A 21,785-nucleotide genomic window follows, 5' to 3' on the forward strand; every position below is an offset into this window, starting at 1 on the left:
CATGTTTCCTTTGCATCTTTTTTGGCATGAGTTGGGGGTATCTCACCTGATTTTGAATCAGACATTAAGAAAAGAAGATATTTTCCTTTATTAATCTTCAGTGGATGAACACCTAGTTGAATGTCCTACCAAAAAGTATGATAAAAAGAAATGAATTTGGAGGAGGCTTGTGGAGTGTTGTTTAATAGAGTTTTCCCATGGGGATGGATATAAATCTATGTGTATGTGGCTGTGTGTGTGTATACTATGACATGTGAGGAGTAGAAAATGTGACAATAAATGTTTTAAGTAATAAACTTGGCATTTTAAGAGTCTGGAGGTATAAATACATTCCAGAATGATAAATTTGGAATGGAGTAAGGAACAAATTCAGGATGGAGGAAGGAATAAATTCAACAGGGACTTTAAGATAATATGGCTGTGGATGGAAAACTAATAATATATGTACAGACTGGAAAGAGTAGTTCCACATAATATGGAAGATGATGAGTTAGGGACTATGACAGTCTAAAAGTCAGATAAGCAACAGCATTAGTTCTAGGATGTATGAAAAAGACTACAAAGCAAAAGAGTCTGAAAATAATCTTATCTTTTGTCTCTATGACCTTTAGATAGTCATGGAAGCTGCTGAATAGCTCTTGCAGATTCTCAGCTATCCTCTACAAAAGTATATATTTTCCTTTTCTTTTTCCTTTATTCCTTTTCTCTTTCTTCTTGCCTCCATCTCTTATTGCCCTCTCCTCCATTACTTTTAAACCTCTGTCTTAGGATGATTATAGGCAGGTATTGCTGGAAATTGCCCAATCTTTTGTGAAAATATGGCAATATCTTTACCATAGTCTCACCTAAGAGTTTTTATTTTGTTTCATTTTTGTATATCTGTGATAGCGTTGGACTAGCAGCTCCTTGATGTTCAGGCTTGATCCTTTCTGATCCTTTGGGGAACTGTGACACGCTATCTTTGGAGCAGGATGGTAAGAAAAGCAGAGTTGTTGGTGAGGCTTAAATCATACAGAGGAGGGAGTCAGCTGGCCAACTCCAGTTGCTGCTAGCATGAGATAGTGTTGTAGAGCAGGGTTTCCAAACTTTTCTGCATCATGGCACACATAGAAAATGATTATATTTGTATGGCAGACTATAGCCAGGCTCACCATAGCTCCCTAAAGGCTAAGGGTGGGGGAGAGGGTGTCAATATTTCACCACATCTATAATCCATTCTTGACACACTGGTTGGAAAGCTTTGCCCTAGAGAAGAGGAATACGTTAGTCTTTAATTCCTTTTGTTTATTTAGCATATAAAGTTTTACAAAGCACTTTCACATACATTCGCAGTTTAGTTTTACTCTGTCCGTGTCAAGTAGGTAGAGCAGATAACATCACCATGTTAGAAAGAAGAAATTGAGATTTTAGATGAAGTGCTTTGTATAAGGTCACACACCTAATAAGGGATGGATCGGGAATTCAAGTCCCACGTGGAAAGAGTCCCTGGGGGTTAAGTCAGTGGCGTGTAACCGCCAGGGTGGCTGGGACCCCATCTGTTAATGTTTCAGAGTGCTACCTTCAACATCTAGGGCAGTGACATACACATAGAAGTCCATAATAATTGTCATTTATTGAGTGCACTCTGGCTAGGCATTATGCTGTATAGATATCTGTGTATTAGGTATTCTTATTTTTCTGTTAACAAATGAAGAAGCAGGTATAGAAACCAGCAGAAGTAATTAGTCCCAGGTCACTCAGGTAGTAAAAGAGGAACCACAAGACTCATAAGCGAAGTTGCTTGACTCCAAATCTTGTACTCTCTTCACTGCAGTAACTAAATGATTTCATGACACTGTGGGAGTGGAGAGTAGGTTCCAGTTAAACTATGTGACATTGGTGGCAGAGAGTGATGGTGAGGGTGGTGAAAGGGAGAGAGGCAAGTGGACTATTAAGTGTTTACTTTTGGCAGTTTTTTTTTTTTTAAAAATATTGGCAACTGAGCTAACATCTATTGCCAGTCTTTTTTTTTTCCTTCTTCTCCCCAAAGCCCCCCACTGCATAGTTGTATATTCATGTGGGACACCGGCTCAGCATGGCTTGATGAGTGGCGCCATGTCCACGCCCAGGATCCGAACCGGTGAAACCCTGGGCCACCGAAGCGGAGCGCGCAAACTTAGCCCCTCGGCCACAGGGCTGGCCCCAATTTTTGGCAGTTTTGAGGTAGCTTTCTAGAGATGATGGTTATCTAATAGAATTTCCAGGATGTTTGGGGATGGGGATGAAGAGAAATGTGATAAAACTCGAAGAGAGTAACTTGGCCATTGGTGCTACTTCTAACAAAAGGGTTAAAAATGTAGATCCTCTTCATATATGGCTAAATATTAATTGTAATTTATTTCTTAAAGGTAGGTTTACAGATTATTTTTATTTTCTATTCCTCTATTTCCTAATTTTTTATATGGCATATTAATTACTTTTAAAATTAAAAATATTTTTAATTATACAAGTAATATATATTCTTGAAATAAAAATTCAAATAGTATAGTAAGCAGGTGGAATGGAAGTTTCCACTCCTCTGATCCCTCTGTCGCCCACACCTGCTCCCAGTTAATTCGCAAGGTAGCTGTTAGAGAGAAGCTGAAATTCATGAGGAAGCTCTCAACTGGCTGTCTCATACCAGAGCCGCGAGCCACACGTGGCTATTTAAATTAGTTAAAATAGGATTAAAACTTCAGTTCCTCAGTCACACCAGTCACATTTCAAGTGCTCAGTAGCCACATGTGGCTAGTGGCTACTTTATTGGACAGCACAGGTATAGAACATTTCTAACAACATTGGCCAGCCCTGCTAAAACTTTAAAATACTATACGATTAGTGACAATAATTACTATACTGTTGAACCAGAATTTTAAAACATCTCTGTTCCCCGTGGTGCCTAGCAGTTTTTGTTTTGCCCGTGAAATATTATTGCCACGTTCTTTCTCCACTTTTTGTTTTAACTAAATCCAGATGGTCAAAGTCTAATGTTTTTCTTGGATATTTGGGGATTATAGTTAACTGCTTTTCTAGGATAAAGATGTCAGCTTTTCTAGGAGCATGAGTGTTTTCTGTCTCCTCTGAGCTCCAGACCTGTATATCTTGCTTTCTAGTTGGCACCCTCTCTTGCATATATTAAAGATATTTCCTCAAATACAACGTGTCTAAAACTAAACTGATTTCCCCTTCACTCAAAAAAAAAAAAAAAAAAACCAAGCCCAAAATGTTGCTCCTCTTTCTTTTTTTCTTATTTCAGTGAATGAGTCTATCTTTCCAGTTGTAAAATCCAGAAAACTAGGAATGATCCTAACACCCTCTTCCTGATACATCCAGTCAAGTTTTATTGATCTTACTTTCTAAATATCTCTTACATCTGTCTACTGCTTCCCTTTTCCACTACCACCACTTTAGTTTGTTACCATCATCTTGCCTGAAGTTTCTACAATAGCCTCCCTTCTTGTCTACCCACTTCTGTTTTGGCCCCTCTCTAATCCATTATCTATCTTGAAGACTTAGTGATTTATTTTGAAACACACATCTGCTTGTCACTCTGCCCCTTCCTCCCCACTCTTTTTACGGCTTCCCATTGCTTCTAGGATAAAAATAAAACGACTTCCTGCTTAGCCCTCCAGCCTCATCTTTTACGATGTTTTGCTTAACTCTCCACTTCAACCATGCTGGCCTTCTCTTAGTCCTTTGTGCTTGTCTTGCTCTTTGCCACTATAAGGCCTTTGTATATGCTTTTCTCCCTGAATGGACCACTCTTTCTTTATTTTTGTTTTGCTTGTTGGCTCTTAGCCATCATTCACACCTCAACTGAAGTTTTGCTTTCTTAAGGAATATTCTAACCTTCCAGATTAGGTAGTAACATCATACATTTACCACAGTGGCAATTTACATTTATTTGTATGATTATATGATTGGCTTTCTCTTGTACTGCCTCCAGACTCTGTGAAGACAGGGGCCACATCCTCTTTCTTTATTGGCTCATTATTGAATCCCTAGGACTTAGCTCAGTGCCTGACACCTGGATATTGATTGAATTTTCAAGTTGATCATATTAAAGATTTCAGTTCATGGAGTTTTGTAATATGGGATTTTGAACATGAATATTTATAAATATGGTAATTAAAATAGTATTAGTTAAATTGCCAGTTATACTGGTTTTTTTAAGTGCATGCAACAAATTATTATTTTAATAGTATAAATTTACATTATCAATTAATAATATTGTTGAAAACAATAATTACTACAAAGTATAGCCTAGTTTTCTTAGATTACTGTTATGCGCTGCTTAATGGCATTTTGATCAATGACAGACCGCATATATGACAGTGGTTCCATGAGATTATAATAGAGCTGAAAAATTCCTATCGCTTAGTGATATCATGGCTGTCTATTGCAACACATTACTCACGTGTTTGTGGTGATGCTCATGTAAACAAACCTGTGCTGCCAGTTGTATAAAAGTATAGCACATACAATTATTTACAGTACATAACACTTGATAATAAACAACTATGTTACTGGTTTGTATATTTAATATACTATACTCCTTATCATATTTTAGAGTGTACTCTTTCTACTTACAAAAAAAGAGTTTACTGTAAAACACTATGCCATATTAGGCTGGCAGTAGCCTCATACATCTTGTGTTTACTGCGTCTCTTGACTGTATCATTTTCTCTTGTGCTTGATTGAATCTCGTGTTGTTTTGTTCATCATGGCCCTTGAGTGTACAAAATCCATTGATACTATTGCCAGTAAGAGGCCACGTTGAGTGATTGACCTAGAAATGAAATGAACAGTGATTAAGGATTACAAAGGTGGATTTACCAGTGATGGTTATTGCTTGCCAGTCAGGCATGTCCCATTCCACCATAGCTATGATCTTCAAGAACACGAACAAAGTGATGGAAGCTGTTAAAGGATCTCCTTCATTAAAGCAACGAGACTATAACAAAAATTTGAGAAGGGTCTGTATCAGACGTGGAGAAACTTCTAAGGACTTAGATTGAAGACCAGACCTAGAAGCATATCCTTCTCAGCACTCTGATGATCACACCAGAGCAAAAAGTTTGTTTGCTGTGTAGAGAGAAAAGGCTGAACCCACCTACAGTGTTGAATTTACTTCTAGCTCTGGCTGGTTTAAACAATTCAAGAATCATTACTGCTTACATAATGTGAAATTGAGCAGTGACTCTGTGAGTGCTGATGTAAAGACAACTGAAGAAGTTTTGGAACTCTAGATAAGCTGAGTGTGGAGGAAAATTACTTGCCAGAGCAAATATTCACTGTGGATGAAACCTCCCTGTTCTGAACATGGATGCCTGAAAGGACTTTCATCCATAAGGAGGCCAAGTCAATGACAGGTTTTAAGACTTGTAGGGACAGGATAAGAGTGTTGCTTAGAGGCAATGTTGCAGGCTACAAATGGAAACCCTTCATGATCTGGCACAGTGAGAACCCCAGGGCCTTCAAGCGTATCAGTAATCACACACTGCCAGTGTACTACAGGAGCAGTAAGAAGTCATGGATGACCCAGCTCCTCTTCCAAGATGCCCTCCTGAATTGCTGTGCCAGCAAAATGGAGAAGTACTGTTTGAGAATAACATACCTTTCAAGATTTTGCTTATTGTCGATAATGCTCCCAGACATCCTCCTTTTATTGGTGATCTTCATCACAATATGAAAGCAGTGTTTCTCCCTCCAAACACCACGTCTTTGATCCAACCAATGGATCAAGGAGTTATAGCAGCTTTTAGGCCTACTACCTGTGGAGGACCTTTGCCCAGGTTATTGCTGCAACTGAGGAACACACTGAGAAGACACTGATGCAATTCTGGAAGGATTGCAACATGTATGACTGCATCAAGAACCTTTCTTGGGCTTGGGGTGATAGCATCAAGGAATGTATGAATGGCATCTGGAAGAAGAAATTCAAGAGGTTCGTCCACGTCTTCAAAGGACTTGCCAAGGATGAGGAGGTTGCAAAAATCAACAAGGCTGTGTTTGAGATGGCAAACAACTTTAACCTGGGTGTGGGTGCCATGAGGATGCCTAGAAGTGGTTCCTGAGGAATTGACTAATGAGCAGTTGTTGGAACTGGAACGGGAATGCATAGCTGAAAGAGGCAAGAGAAGAGGAAACTGCAGGAGAAGAAAAAGAAGAACCCCCAAGAAAATTCCCAGTGAAGGATTTAGCAGAAGCCTTTGCACACCTCAACAAGCTCCTTAAAAAGGTTTTCATTATTAGAGGGGAATGTTCATGGTGCATTATCTACTTATAAGCAAATCTGTGATGAAAAAAGAAACCAAGCAAACCACCATGAACATATTTCTGAAAAGAGTGACACCTCCTGAAGAAGATGCTCAGGCAGGGCTTTCAGGAGGTATTCCAGGAGAAGGCATTTGTCATAGGAGATGACATCTCACTGTGCTGTTTTTGCCCCCGAGGCCTTTCCAGTGGGACAAGATGTAGAGATGGAAGGCAGTGATATTGATTATCCTAACTGTGTATAGACCTAGGCTAGTGTATGTGTTTGTGTCTTAGTTTTCAACAATAAAGTTTACAAAGTAAGAAAAAAAAGTTTTTTAAATAGAAAACGTTTTATAGAAGGATATAAAGAAAATATTTTTCTATAGCTGCACAGTACGTTTTAAACTGTGTTATCATGAAAGAGTCATAAAGTTAAAAAAATTAAAAAGTTTATAAAATAAGGGCCGGCCCGGTGGTGCAGTGGTTAAATTCGCACGTTCCGCTTCTTGGCGGCCCGGGGTTCGCCGGTTCGGATCCCGGGTGCGGACATGGCACTGCTTGGCACGCCATGCTGTGGTAGGCATCCCACATAGAAAGTAGAGGAAGATGGGCATGAATGTTAGCTCAGGGCCAGGCTTCCTCAGCAAAAAAGAGGAGGACTGTCAATAGTTAGCTCAGGGCTAATTTTCCTCAAAAAAAAAAAAGTTTATAAAATAAAAAAGTAAGCTAAGGTTAATTTATTATTGAGGAAAGAAAATTTTTTAAAATAAATTTAGTGTAGCCTAAGTGTACAGTGTTTGTGAAGTCTGCAGTAGTGTACAGTGATGTCCTGGGCCTTCACATTCACTCCCCACTCACTCACTGACTCACCCAGAGCAACTTCCAGTCCTGCACGCTTGACTCATGGTAAGTGCCCTGTACAGGAGTGCCATTTTTTATCTTTTCTACTGTATTTTTACTGTACCTTTTCTGTGTTTAGATGCACATACCATTGTGTTACATTTGCCTACAATATTCAATATGGTAACATGCTGTACAGGTTTGCAGCCAAGGAACAATAGGCTTTAGCATGTAGCCTAGGTGTGTGCTGGGCTGTACCATCTAGGTTTGTGTAAGTGCACTCTATGATGTTCACACAACAATGAAATCGCCTAATGATGCATTTTTAAGAACATATCCCTGTCATTAAGCAACACATGATATTTGTAATAAACTCTTATTTTAGACAGAATTATTGCAGAGATAGTGTAGCGATTCCTGTATACCCCATGTCTAGTTTCCCCTATTATTAACATGTTACATTAGTATGGTATATTTGTCACAATTCATGAACCAATATTCATGCGTTATTGACTAACGTATGCTCAGATTGCCTCAGTTTTCTCCTAATGTCATTTTTTAATTCTAGGATCCCATCCAGGATACCACGTTACATTTAGTTGTCATGTGTCCTTTTGGGTTTGACAGTTTCTCAGACTCCTTGTTTTTGCTGACAAGTTGATAGATTTGCCGATTACTGGTTAAATATTTTGTAGTGTATCCTTCAGTTGAGATTTGTCTGATGCTTTTCTCATGGTTAGACTGCGTAATATGTTTTTGGGAGGAAGACAACAGCGGTAAAGTGCCATTCTTATGTTGTATCAGGAGTAAATACTATCAACATGCCTGACTACTGTTGATGTTAACCTTGATCACCTGGCTTGAGATGGTGTTTGTCAGGTTTGTCCACTATAAAGTTACTTCCCCCCTCCTCTCTTTGCATATTGTACTTTTTAGAAGAAAATCACTATGTGAAGGGCACACTTATGTTGCACCTCCTTAACGGTTTGTGCATAAATTTTTTGGAATTTTTCTGCAAAGGAGATTTGCCTCTCTCTCCTGTTTATTAATTTATACAATAATTTATTTATATCAGTATTGACTCATGGATAATTATTTGATACTAGCACCTTGTTACTTTCTGGCATGTCAAGATGCTCCAGGATCATCTTGTATATTTCCTGACCCAGTCCTAGAACCAGCCATTTCTCCAAGGAACACTGGTTCTGTTTATTGGAGAATGGTATTAGAAAAAGATCTGGGTACTACATGTGCTCGTTATTGTTGGGGTTCCTCCTAGGAAATATACACTAGCTCATGTATATACACACATAAATATTTCTGTATGTAACTATCTGTATCTATATTAAGCCATGTTCTTAGATTATTTACCCTGAGCTTTTTTCCATTGAAAAAGGTTACCTGTGAATATTGAGGGGTTTCTTTTATATGGTTTTGGGAATTAGTAACTCTCCAATTCCCTTGGTTGGCTTCACTGCTAATGTTCTGGAACTCAGCTAGCCATCTATGAAGAATGAGGCCACAGTACACTGAATAATTTAGAGTTTATTTACAGCTAGTTTTCTTTGCAGGGAGTAATTTAGTTTTGAGAGTCTTATCATTTTACTTCTCAGTAGTTTCTCTGTAACACAGTCTTAATGGGGAATATAAAAAGACTTCTCCAAACAGTTATTTTGTTACTTGGTTAAAAATTGCTAATGATGGTGGGGATGGGAATAGTTGAATATCTGTTACTTTGATTTTTAAGTTGTTTCCCATTATTAAATTTAATGGAGAAAAAGCTTTCTACTTTTGAGTTATCTAGACTGATTTGTTTATCTAATGAGCAACCTGAACTTAATTTATCACTATCTAAAAGGACTTATAGGTGTCTAGCAAAATAGCTTTTACAGATCCCAGATGTTTGTTGACTTAAAGACAGCAGCATAGTGTAAATGATTCTTTATTATCTCGTTTCTTTTTATTTGGTTATTCTACTTATGAAAGGAAATGTAAGGTACTTTGAATGTATTGTGGGGTAAGCCATTTTCATTTCAATATCATTTGCTTTGGACAGTAGGGAAAAGGATTTTTTTCCCTGTTTGAAGAAAACTACCTTCATAAAAAACAAAATTATTTTAAATTTTTTTTGACTAAAACAGAAAGCTTCTATATTTTGGATATTATTTTTCAGCTTTAAACATATGTAATTATTTAATGTAGTCACTATGTATTTTAACTCTAAATTTTTTATTGGTAACAAGTCAGTTCAACTTGAAAATTAATATTGAATTATGAAATTAAAACAAGTCTTTCCATTCTCTTACTATTTATCCATTATCAAGAAAAGATAGACATATTCCAATAGATTCCATCAAGAATGAAAGAAATAGCCCACTTTCTTTAATCTTTAGCTTGGGAACCAGCCTCTAGAATATCAACGATATAACAATTTAAAGAAACTAAGCAAGTTCAGATCAAAGCAAGCTCATGTTTTGCTACTTTTTGCCCTCAGTTTTTGTATTTACCTCTGTAGCATTGTCCTTGACTCACCAGTCAGAACTCCTTGGTCTCATATATTATAATTATTTCTAGTACTTCTCCAACTTTTTTACTAAAGTACTCCTAAAAGGAATAACTCTTCACATGTTTCTTTGGAGACTCTTATTTAATCATACAAATTCAAGAAATTTCTTAGATGACTTATGTGTATTGTTTTATTCAAGTGAATTTTGCTTTAGATTCCATAATATCATACTGTAATAAAAAGAGTGTAAATTCTCATTTCAGTATGATGTACCGTGTTTATCCTGTTTATGGCTGACCTGTTCATATCTGCCATGGAAAGTGCCTTGAGCATACCGTTTCAGACCCCCTGTGGTATGCGAGTACCTTAATTTGAAAAACTTTTGTTATGATTTTTGTTCAACAACACTCATCCTATACATAGATACTTTAGTATTAGACTTCTGAGTCTAACTCATTGACATCATGGAGACTGTAAGTGCGGTTTTTTCTTTTCTGGTATCCATGGAGTCTTTTGTTTTTCTTATCTTCCAGGATCCTGGCAAATCTAGGACCTCCTGCCCTCTCTTTTGTGGGTCCTAGGGAGACCCTAAATGCATTTAGTAGTTGTGAGGTATAGAATTATCCCTTGTTAAATTCTGGTTAAAGTTGTAATATAGTTTCCCTCCAGATAGATCTAGTTTATTCAGTTTGTAGAAATCAAAATGTGACTTTGATAATAAAATAAAAAACAACCCCAAATAGTTGGATGGATTATAAACCTCAGGTGATATTATTTATGTGTTTTTTACAGATGCTAATTAGTATTTCACATTATAGGTCACTGGTTCTTACATTCATTAGTTAATGAATACCTCTGGCTGATTTATTAGAAGCAGAGCCCCAGAGATGACTTAAGGTGTTTCTGGCCTCCAGAATAAACTGGCCTCTGAGGCCTGAAGGTTAATGGTAGTTTTGTAATAGTAATTTATCATTCTCTTTTGAAGACAACCTTTAAAGATAACTGAATTCATGTAAAGATCAGAAAACGTGTATCTTAAGAAAGCAGAAATTATGTCATTAATTTTTTAAATCTGTCATTCTCTATGTATGTTAATTATCAAAGTTATGAACAAATGGACTTTTTAAAAATAAATGTGAAGAAGGTCAGAGCATTTGAAGAATATGAATAAAACACAGATTTAGTACGTATCTTTGTAATTCTCAGACATTTGATTCCCTGTTTCCCTGTCTGCCTGAGGTCATTTAGTTTTTTCTTGAGTTGGATAGTAATGATATATCTTCCCAATTGGTACTACTGTTTAATACAGGGGAGCACATGTTAATTCCTATTTCACAAGAAAGTAGAAGACAACAAAAATGAACTGCCTTAACTTTCTTCCATTTTCCGTTTCACTCTTCGCTGTCTCCACGGATTCCTGCCTCTTATTCTTCCCTCATGGAAGAGATTTCCTCCTCCTTTCTGAGAGTAATTCCTCTACCTTTGCTCAGAATTCATACTGTTCTTAAAAACCTTCTATTTTTATCTAACATTGGATTTGCAATAATAGTACAGAGAATTTCCTTATATTCCTTGCCCCACTTCCCCCAATGCTAACATCTTACATAAACATAACATAATTATCAAGAATAGGAAATTAACACTGGTACAATATTATTAACTAAACTACAGACCTTATTATAATTTCACTAGGTTTTCAACTAATTGTCCTTTTTCTGTTCCAGGATCCTATCTAGGAATTCACATTGAATTTAGTTATTTCTCTGTAGTCTCTTTCAATCTGTGAGTTTCTCACATTTTCCTTGTCTTTCATGACCATGACACTTTTGAAAAGTACTGATCAGTTATTTTGTAGAATGTCCCTTAGTTTGGGTTTGTCCAGTGTTCTCTCATGATTGGACTGAGCTTATGCATTTTTGGTGAGAATACCACAAAAATGGTACGTCCCTCTCGGTGCAATGTATCAAGGGGATTATGATGTTGATACGTCTTACTGCTGGTCATTCTTGGTCACTTGGTTAAGTTGGATCTGTTAAATTTCTTCACTGTGAACTGTGAGTTTCTTCACTAACTGTCGCTTTTCTGTTGATAAGTTCTTTGAGGGAGATCTTTGGAGATAATGTAAATGCTGTTTCTTTTCAAACTTTTGCCCTCTAATTTTAGCATCCATCAGTGGATCTTGTCTGCAACATTTATTACTGTGATGTTTGCCTGATGGTGATTCTGTTTCCCTCTTTCTTTTCTATGTTTATTAATTGAGATTCTGTTGTGAGGAAGAGTTGTCTCTTTACCCCCATTTACTTCTTTATTTGCTTATTTATTTATATCAGGATGAACTCATTAATATTTGTTTTAATCTATGGGTTTAAATCCAGTACTACCATTATTTATTTTGTTGCTCGCTTTGTTTCAGCATTGGCCGTTGGGGACTCCTTCAGGGTGACTCCTCTGTTCTTTTGAGAATCCCACGTCTTACTTTTTGTGCTTTTTTCTTCGGACACCAGAAAATGTTCTAGGCTCATATTGTATTATCTCTGCCCCAGCCTTAGAATCAATCACTTCTCCTGTGGTTCTTTTATTGGAGACCAGACCTGAGTACCAGGTGTACTCGTTGTTACTGAGTATCACTGCTTCTAGGCCCCCTTAGTGAACAAAGCTAGGAAACCTATACATAGATATACATATGTGTGTATAACACACATATCTTATGTATACACACATATGTTAAAAACTGTGAGTTTATACTGACAACTCTGATTCCAGTCCAACACCACAGGATTTATTTTAGCCTTTCTCCTTTCTTTGTTTATAACTTCTTTCTCCAAAAGTGAGAAACCTAGCTCTCAGTATCTACAGTCTTTTTGCTTATTTGGTCAATTCTATTATAGACATGATTTCAGAATTATTAACCCATGCCCCTGTGAGAAAAACTTTCACTAACTAGAGTAACATTTATGTACGATCTTTCTGCTTTCTCCTTATGGTGTCCTGTCAGGATGCTCTTTTCTCCTTCTCTTCCCTCCCCTCCTCTTCCTTCCCCCTCTTCTCCTTTTGCCCTACCTTCCCCTCTCCCCCTTCCCCCTTCCCTTCCCTGGGTTATTCATTTTTTAAAATGAAAGGTATGTGAAAAATTACTGTGGTTCTAGGAATCAGAATCATTTAAAAATAGACATTTGGAGAGGCTGGCCTGGTGTCATAGCGGTTAAGTTCACCCTCTCTGCTTCAGTGGCCCGGGGTTCAGTGGTTCAGACCCCGGGCACAGACCTATGCGCTGCTTATCAAGAAGTGCTGTGGCAGGCATCCCACATATAAAGTGGAGAAGGATGGGCACGGATGTTAGCTCGGGGCTAACCTTCCTCGAAAAAAAAAGACATCCAGGGAAGTGTCACTCCCTCCTTATCCCTGCTACGCTGTTTCCATTTCCTGCTTCTTTCCACTCTTTTCCTACCTGCCTCCTATAGGTAACCTATCTCCTTAGCTTCTGGTTTATTCTTCTTGCGTTTCTTTTGTTCCAATGATCAGAAACATGTATTTTCATATATTCCTTTTGTTTTTACATGAAGGTAGCGTACCTATAGGTATTTTTGGACTTTGCTTTTTTCACTTAACAATATGTCCTGGAAATCACTCCATATCATAGAGATCTTCCTCTTTTTTATTTTTTGCAGTTGCATAGCACTCCATTGTTTGGATGTTATCATAGTTTATTCAATGCCTTTCCTGTGTATGGATATTTAGGCTGTTTCCAATATTTTACGATTATGAAGAATGCTGTAATGTATATGTACTTTTGTATTGTTGGAGGTGTATTCCCAGGATGGATTCCTAGAAATGGGTTGCTGGGTCCACAGTTAAGTGCATATGTGATTTTGTTAGGTGTTACCAGAGTTCCCTCCAGAATGGTTGTGCCAATTTCCCATCAGCCATGTATGAAAGTGCTTGTTTCCTTATGTCCTCGCTAACAGAGTGTTTTGTTATATTTTAAATTTTTTTGCCATTCTCATAGGTGAGAAATGGTATCTCAGTGTTGTTTTAACTTGGATTTCTCTAATCATGAGTGAATTTGAGCATTTTGTATGTTTTGGAGGGCTATTTTAATGTATTTTTCTGTAAATTGTCTCTTCATGTCTTTTTCCTGCTGTCTATCTAATTGTGGTCTTTTTTCCCTTTGTTTCTAAGAGTTTTCTGTATATTAGGGATATTAACCTATTGTGGCATATATTGTGAACATTTTATCCTGGTTTTTCAGTTCTCTTTTGTCTTCATTTATAGTGTTTATGTCACACAATTTTTAAAACATTTTAGTCAAGTTTATCAATTTTTTTATTGTCTCTAGATTTTTAGTTGGAATTAGAAAGCCTTTCTGTACACCAAGTTTAAAGCACGGTTCACTCATGCCTTTTTTTTTAGTACTTTCTGTGGTTTCATTTTTTGTGTCTAGATTTCTAATCCATTTGGAGTTTGTTCTTGTGTAAGGTGTGAGATATGGATCTAATTTTATGTTTTTCCAAATGGCTACCTAGTTTTCCTGGCATCAATTATTGAAAAGTCCATCTATACTCAAGTGATTTGAGATGCCACCTTTGTTATATACTAAATTTCTGTGTATATTCACGTCTAATTCTAGACTCTTTTTTTAAGCTTTAGTACATGGTTGTGTATCCTAGTTGTTGGTTTTTAGTTCTCTGTGTGAGCTGCTGCCACACTATGACAACTGACAGATGGGTGGTATGGTTCCACAACCAGGAAACAAACCTGGGCCATAGCAATGAGGGTGCCAAATCTTAACCACTAGACCACCAGGGCTGGCTCTAGACTTTTTATTCTCTTCCACTGGTATTTTTGCCTAGTCTTGCGATAGTACCATAGTGCTTTAATTATAGATGCTTTATAGTATGTTTTAATATCTGATAAAGGTAGTACCCTTGTGACCCTTGTGATTTTCCTTTTCAGTGTTTTCCTAGCTATTCTTGCTCATCTGATTTTTCCATATCAATTTTAGTATCAACCTGTCTGATTGTATAAAATAGCTTGTTATTTTTCTTGCATTGAATTTGTAAATTTAAAAGGAAGCAATAACATCTTTATAATGTTGTCATCGTAGCTGAGAATGAGATGTCTTTCCATTTGCCTTAGGTCTTCTTTAGGGTCTCTCAGTTGTGGTTAGACATTTTTTTCATATAGATTTTACACATTATTTAGTTTATTTCTAAATATTTAATCTTTGTTGCTGTTGTAAATTAAATTTTCTCTGCCATTGTGTTCTCTGATTCTTGTTTTTGTATATGAAAACTATTAATTTTTATGTTAATTTTGTATTCTACTTTTTCATTGAATTCTTTTGTTTTTTTAGTTAGTTTTACTATTGATTCTTTGGAGTTTTTCAGGTGTACCAGCATATCATTTGCAAATAGAGATAATTTTCCTTCTTCTTTACATATTATTTCTTTAATTGATTTATCTTGTTGATTTGGTTAATACCTCTAGTACAATGTTGAACAGTAGCAGAGATGGTGGGCATCTTTGCAATGTTTCTGATGTTAGTGGAAATGCCTCTATTATTTCTTTCTTAAGTAAGGTAATGGTTGTAGGACTAAAGTGTATGTATGTGTGTGTACATATATATTTTATCATGTTGAGAAAGTCTCCCTTAATTCCTTTTTCCTTGAGTGTTGAATTTTGAATGAGTGTTGGATTTTGTCAAAAGGTTTCTCAATGTCTATGGAGAAAACCATGTTCCTCCGGAGATTTATGAATACAGTAGGGCCCCTTATCTGCAATTTGAGTTGCCTGCAGTCAACCGTGGACCAAAAATAATACATCACAGTGCCTAAGTCATTTCCCTCATTTCATCTTATCATGTAGGCGTTGTATTGTCTCACATGATCACAAGAAGAAGGGTGAGGGGCCAGCCCGGTGGCACAGCAGTTAAGTTTGCACATTCCACTTCAGGAGTCCAGGGTTCACTGGTTCGGATCCTGGCTGTGGACATGGCACCACTTGGCAAGCCATGCTGTGGCAGGCATCACATGTAAAGTGGAGGAAGATGGGCATGGATGTTAGCTCAGGGCCAGTCTTCCTCAGCAAAAAAAAAAAAAACAAAAAAACGAAAGAAAAAGGAGGATTGGCAGCAGATGTTAGCTCGGGGCTAATCTTCCTCAAAGAAGAAGAAGTGTGAGTACAATACAATAAGATATTTTGAGAGAGAGAGACCACATTCATGTGACTTTTATTACAGTATATTGTTATAATTGTTCTGTTTTATTATTAGTTATTGTTAATCTCTTGCTTTGTATAATTTATAAATTTATCATATCATAGGTCTGTATGCATAGGAAAAAACATAGTACATATAGAGTTTGGTATTATCAGTGGTTTTGGGCATCTACTGGGATCTTGGAATGTGTCCCCCGCCAATAAGTGGTAACTACCATGCAGTGTATATCAGTGGATTTCCTAATTTAACCAGTCTTGTGTTCCTGGCATAAATACCACTTGTTCATGTTGTATTATTTTCTTAATGTGGTATTAGATTTAGTTTGCAAATAATAAAATTGTATATTTCAAGAGTAAAAATTTTTCTTTGAATTATAGTACCTAACATGGTGTCTTGTAATTGTTTGTCTCCCTGATTAGATTCAGAGTACTCTTAGAACCTGAATTAGATTTTACTCTTCTTTCTCCTTAGTACCTAACAGAGTTCTTCATATATAGTGTTCTCTAAATGTTTTTGAGTAAGTTAAAAGCAGAAGTAGCAAGGGTCGGCCCCATAGCCTAGTGGTTAAGTTTGTGTGCTCCACTTCGGCGGCCAGGATTTCACGAAACCCAGGTTTCGCTGGTTCGGATCCTGGGTGCAGACGTGGCACTGCTCATCAGGCCATGCTGAGGTGGCATCCCACATAGCACAATCACAAGGACCTGCAACTTGAATATACAGCTACTTACTGGGGGACTTAAGGGAGAAGAAGAAGAAGAAAAAAAAAAGATTGACGACAGATGTTAGCTCAGGTGCTAATCTTTAAAAAAAAAAAAAAAAAGCAGAAGTAGTAGATTAAACTTTTATTGGATGAAATCTGAGTATAGTGTTTGACTTAGACAGTGGACAGTCATATCTGTTATCAGTACTAAAGAGCAGTGGCCAGGGAGGTGGAAGAGGTCTGAAACTTCGGTTTCATATGGGTCATAAATAACATATTTTTGGCTTCAGACATCTTTGGATCTCAGTTTTTTCATCTATCAAATCAGGTTGACACTCTGATCTTTTAAATTGTGTTTCATATCTAAAATGACTTTATGAAATTATTTTTTAATCATTGAGGTATGTATTTTTATATTCTGCATACTTTTTCTGAGATTTTTTTTTAAAATTGTTTGCCTCTTAGAATCAATAGATACTCATGATTGTAGATAGTTTTGGAAAGCAAATTCTGACTGCAAATCAATTAGTTATGTTGTGGAGTATTTGTAAGAATGTCGATGAGGTGGTAGAGCTCTGTTAACTAAATTATTTAATGTGTGCTTAAAACATTTACTTTTAGGCATGTCTGACTGCAGCAATGATACTACAACTCTGGGTGCATCTAAACCAGCCACAGAAGAAGCCAAGTCTAATTCTGAGGTGATTGGGTGGTATTTATGTTGTTTAAAGTCAGACCGTTTCAATCAAAGTTTTTGACTGTCCAGATTGACTTAGTTGGTCTAAACATGTGCCATTCTAAACAAACTAATACACATAGACACCGGAAAGGGGTGGGAAGAGAGAAAGAGATTTTTTCATAATGGGAGATACGTTACCGTTTGCATTTGTGCATCTGAAATTCTAGAGTATACCTGTCACATTAAAATGAACGTAAAAGTGGAAGTCAAACTATACTTTTTAATTCAAATATGAAATGAAGTTTGTGTTGAAATAATGGTAGTAATAGGTCCATATTTGAGCTCATCTACCATATTCTTTCTCTAGTTAGGTATGCAACAAAATCCAAGTATAGAGTTTTTTAAAAAAGAAGTATTGAGTCCTGGACTTCACTTCAGACTCACTGAATCTGAATCTATAGTGATAGACCCTAGGCCGTGTCTTTTTGTTTTCTTCCTGGAAATTTTACAGGTGATTCTAATATATACCACTAAGAACCACTGTTCTAGTTCATCAGATTAAAGAGAAAGATATTAAGAAGTTAGTTTTATATTGACTTCAAGTCACCAGATGTTTTTTGAATGCCTAGTACTAGTAATACCTCTCATATTTATAGAGATTTATTTATTTATTAAATTAAAGATTTACAGAGTAGCACTTTCATATTGCCCCACCTTGATCTTAGGACAATTTGGTATAATTCAGTTAGATAAGTGGAACAACTATTATTTTCCCCATTTATATGTTGAACATATTTAACTTTCAGAGAGGTAGTGACTGACTTAGAGGAACTGGCAAGGCTTGAACACAACGTGGAGTAATTGGTTGCAGGGCTTAGAAGGACTGGCTAATGCCCATTATTACGTTGCTGTTAAATTTAGTAGCATGACATGAAAGGTCTGAAAAAGCAACAGAAGGCTCAGACTCAGTAAGACTCAGACTGGACTCAGTAAGAGAACCAAGAACTGCTGCTTCTATATCAGTGGAAGAAATAATGGCCTAATAGGTACCATTCACTGAGAACCTGTTAGGTGACAGGCACTGTGCTGGGTTTTACATATATTATCTCATTTAATACTGCAGTAACCCTGTTTGTAGTTGAGGTTTTCTCCCTCATTTTATAGATTAGGCAACAGAAACTTGGAGAGGTTAACATAGCTAATGAGGAACAGATCTGTGATTAGAACCCAAAGAGAAATGGAAAAGATGAGTAAATTTAAGAAACTAAATAGGAAAAAAATTATTTAAATTTAAAGGTAGAAGACAGGAAGTTGGAAAACAAGCAAATAAAGTCTTAAAGTCTTTTTTTTTTTTTTTTTTGAGAAAGATTAGCCCTGAGCTAACATCTGCCACCAATCTTCCTCTTTTTTGCTGAGGAAGATTGGCCCTGAGCTAACATCCATGCCCATCTTCTTCCACTTTATAGGTGGAACGCTGGCCACAGCTTGACTTGAAAAGCAATGTATAGGTCCACACCCGGGATCCAAACCGGCAAACCCTGGGCTGCCCAAACGGCATGTGTGACCACTTGTGCCACCGGGCCGGCCCTAAAATCTGTTTTTAACAACAACAACAAAGGAAAGAAAGCAAAGTAGTTGTGTTAGGTATTTATTGGTGTATCATGGGCTCATTGCTTGAATTCTTTTCTCTCTGCCCTTCAGTATAATAACACTAATGCATACACCAATTTCTTTTTTTTTTTTAAGGACTTTATTTTTTTCCTTTTTCTCCCCAAAGCCCCCCAGTACATAGTTGTATATTCTTAGTTGCGGGTCCTTCTAGTTGTGGCATATGGGACGCCACCTCAGCGTGGCTTGATGAGCGGTGCCATGTCCGTGCCCAGGATTTGAACCAACGAAACACTGGGCCACCGAAGTGGAACATGCAAACTTAACCACTCGGACATGGGGCCAGCCCCCATACACCAATTTCTAATAGCCAAAAAGAATATACAAATATTTGCATTCTTCTTTTACGTGAGTAACCCAGAGGTCTAAAAAGTGAATTGGGTAAAGATCCTGCATTCAAGGTGCCTGTTGATTAATAGAGGAAATTTTCAAATAAATAAATAAAATGTAGAATAATAATGCCTTTAGAGTGGTACAGATAAAGAACTGTGGCAGTTCAGAGGAATATCAGCCAGGAATATCAGTGGAAGTGGCATTTAAACTGAGTTTTTTTTTTTTTTTTAAGATTTTATCTTTTTTCCTTTTTCTCCCCAAAGCCCCCCAGTACGTAGTTGTATATTCTTCGTTGTGGGTCCTTCTAGTTGTGGCATGTGGGACGCTGCCTCAGCGTGGTTTGATGAGCAGTGCCATGTCTGCGCCCAGGATTCGAACCAACGAAACGCTGGGCCACCTGCAGCGGAGCGCGTGAACTTAACCACTCGGCCACGGGGCCAGCCCCTAAACTGAGTTTTATAGTGAGTGTAGAATTTGAGTATTTGAGTGATGATGGTCACTGCTTGAGCAAAGGCATAGAGAAGGGAGATTGAGAGACATGTATGAAGAGGTATGAGTAATTAGTTTGACTTAGTAGGGCATCCGAAGAAGCATAATTGGTGGAAAGAAGATAGTTCAGATCATGGAAGGATTTTGAGTGTCAGGAGGAGTTGGCTTTTATGTTGTAACCATATTGGGGAGGGAGCCAGACATGTTAAACATATACATAAATTATTTTCTAATGCAGTGTAAAGTAGTCTTGACCATCACTCAGCAGGATAAGGGGCTAATGAGTGATGAAGAGTGCTGTTTTACGTCAGCTGCTCAGGGAAGGCCCTTCTTAGTGATGTTTGAGCAGAAACTTGAATGAGATGTGGGAGTCATGTGGAATTCTGGGAGTAAGAACCTTCCAGGAAGAGGAAGCAGTAAGGGCAAAAATAAGATTGGTGTGTTTGAGGAATGGTGGCTTGACATAAAAATGAAAATGACAGGCAGAAGATGAGAAGGTTGGGAGAAGGTTTGAGATGCAGTATTCAGGTAGCATGTGGTTGAAAATAGACAAATTAGGTGTTGACACAGATTAGAACATTTGTTAAGAAACATTTGCAGTAGATGAAATAAAGGTTAAATAGTGAATGAATTTCCATATACTCATTATCCAGATTCAATATTTATCTGGATTTTACCGCATTAGCTTTATCCATCCTTTTATAATAATAGGTTTGAGGGTCATCTTCCTTTTAAAACCGTGATATTGCCAAGATAGAATAAAGAAAAAAAAGAACAAAGTTATAAGCAATAACATTTGTAACAATAATTCAACTCTGTCTTGATAATTGGTCTGTTTTAGAAAAGTGTAATTAGGGTACTCCTAGTGACAAAGTTAGGAAGAGTAGCTGTGCTGATAAATACTAGTGTTGATGGAGCTACGCCAGTATTTGTCCTGTTGGTCCTGAGCTGAAATCAATGTGATATAATAATAACATCTTCAAATAGCATTTTCAGTTCTCCAAGCAATTTCACATTTGGTTCTTATAATAGCTGTATGATATATAGGTTAATAATCTCATTTTATAAGTGAGGAAATTGAAGTTGAGGGAAGTAAAGTGACTTCTGTAAGATTCTAAAAAGAGGCAGAGCTGGTCCGTGAATCCACATCTCCTGACACCTTGGTTAGTTCTCCTGAGACTTCACCTAGTAAGCTTATACACCTAATGCTTTTGAACCACGTTGAATGAACACTTTGTAATAAATATATGAACCATTTTAAAAATTTTATTGAGGTCATATTGGTTTATAACATTGTATAATTTCAGGTGTACATTATTATATATTGGTTTCTGTATAGACTGCATCGTGCTCACCACAAATAATCTAGTTTTTATCCATCACCATACACATGTGCCCCTTTACCCCTGTCACCCTCCTCCCACCCCCTTCCCCTCTGGTAACCACTAATCTGTTCTTTTCTCCATGTTTTTGCTTATCTTCCACATATGAGTGAAATCATACTTGTTAACCATTTTTTAAAGAAGCTTGTGTTTTTACTAGTACAGAAGGAAATTTCAAAGACTATTTGAATTATAAGTTTAATAGAATTGCTTTCTCTTCTTGTAGGCAAACAAAAATCTGAATGATTTCATCTGACATGGAAGGCATTTATGCTGTTTGGTACTGGACAAAATATGGTCTCTGTTGACATGCATAATTAGTCCATCACACACTGCGACCTTCATTGTCTGAAGCCATAACTAGAACAATTAGTGTTGAATATTTGTGGCCCCTTTTTTCTTTTCTTCTTTCACGCTGTTTACTTTCTTCTGTGCTCTTTTGTCTAGAATTGACTAAAATTAAGAATTTAGTCCTTTAAATTAGAAGAAAATACAACTACTTGATAGCAGAACAAAATACCTACTGAATATATGCACTCAGTGGACTGAGCATGGGAAATATTTCACAGCACTTTTTAATGAATTTTCAAATAACTCTTTTTTTTTGGAAAGATTTTATGTTTTTCCTTTTTCTCCCCAAAGCCCCCCAGTACATAGCTGTATATTCTTAGCTGTGGGTCCCTCTAGTTGTGGTA

At 37.0% G+C, this 21,785-nt stretch overlaps 1 protein-coding gene across 7 annotated transcripts in view; it reads left to right on the plus strand.

The window, feature by feature from the left end:
• The window catches only part of ARFIP1 (ARF interacting protein 1), a 121,614-nt gene that overhangs the window by 2,832 nt on the left and 96,997 nt on the right, over positions 1-21,785 (plus strand). For 3 of the 7 annotated variants that reach the window (XM_014868514.3, XM_014868513.3, XM_014868517.3), the window contains exon 2: positions 17,161-17,240. The exons of the other annotated variants lie outside the window; for them this stretch is intronic. In XM_014868514.3, coding sequence (XP_014724000.1) covers positions 17,163-17,240 — 78 coding nt within the window. In that variant the 5' untranslated portion in view covers positions 17,161-17,162. The remainder of the gene's footprint in view (positions 1-17,160; positions 17,241-21,785) is intronic. 7 annotated transcript variants of the gene reach the window in all.

The sequence above is a fragment of the Equus asinus genome, chromosome 3 (assembly GCF_041296235.1).
Source record: "Equus asinus isolate D_3611 breed Donkey chromosome 3, EquAss-T2T_v2, whole genome shotgun sequence".
Lineage (NCBI taxonomy): Eukaryota > Metazoa > Chordata > Mammalia > Perissodactyla > Equidae > Equus > Equus asinus.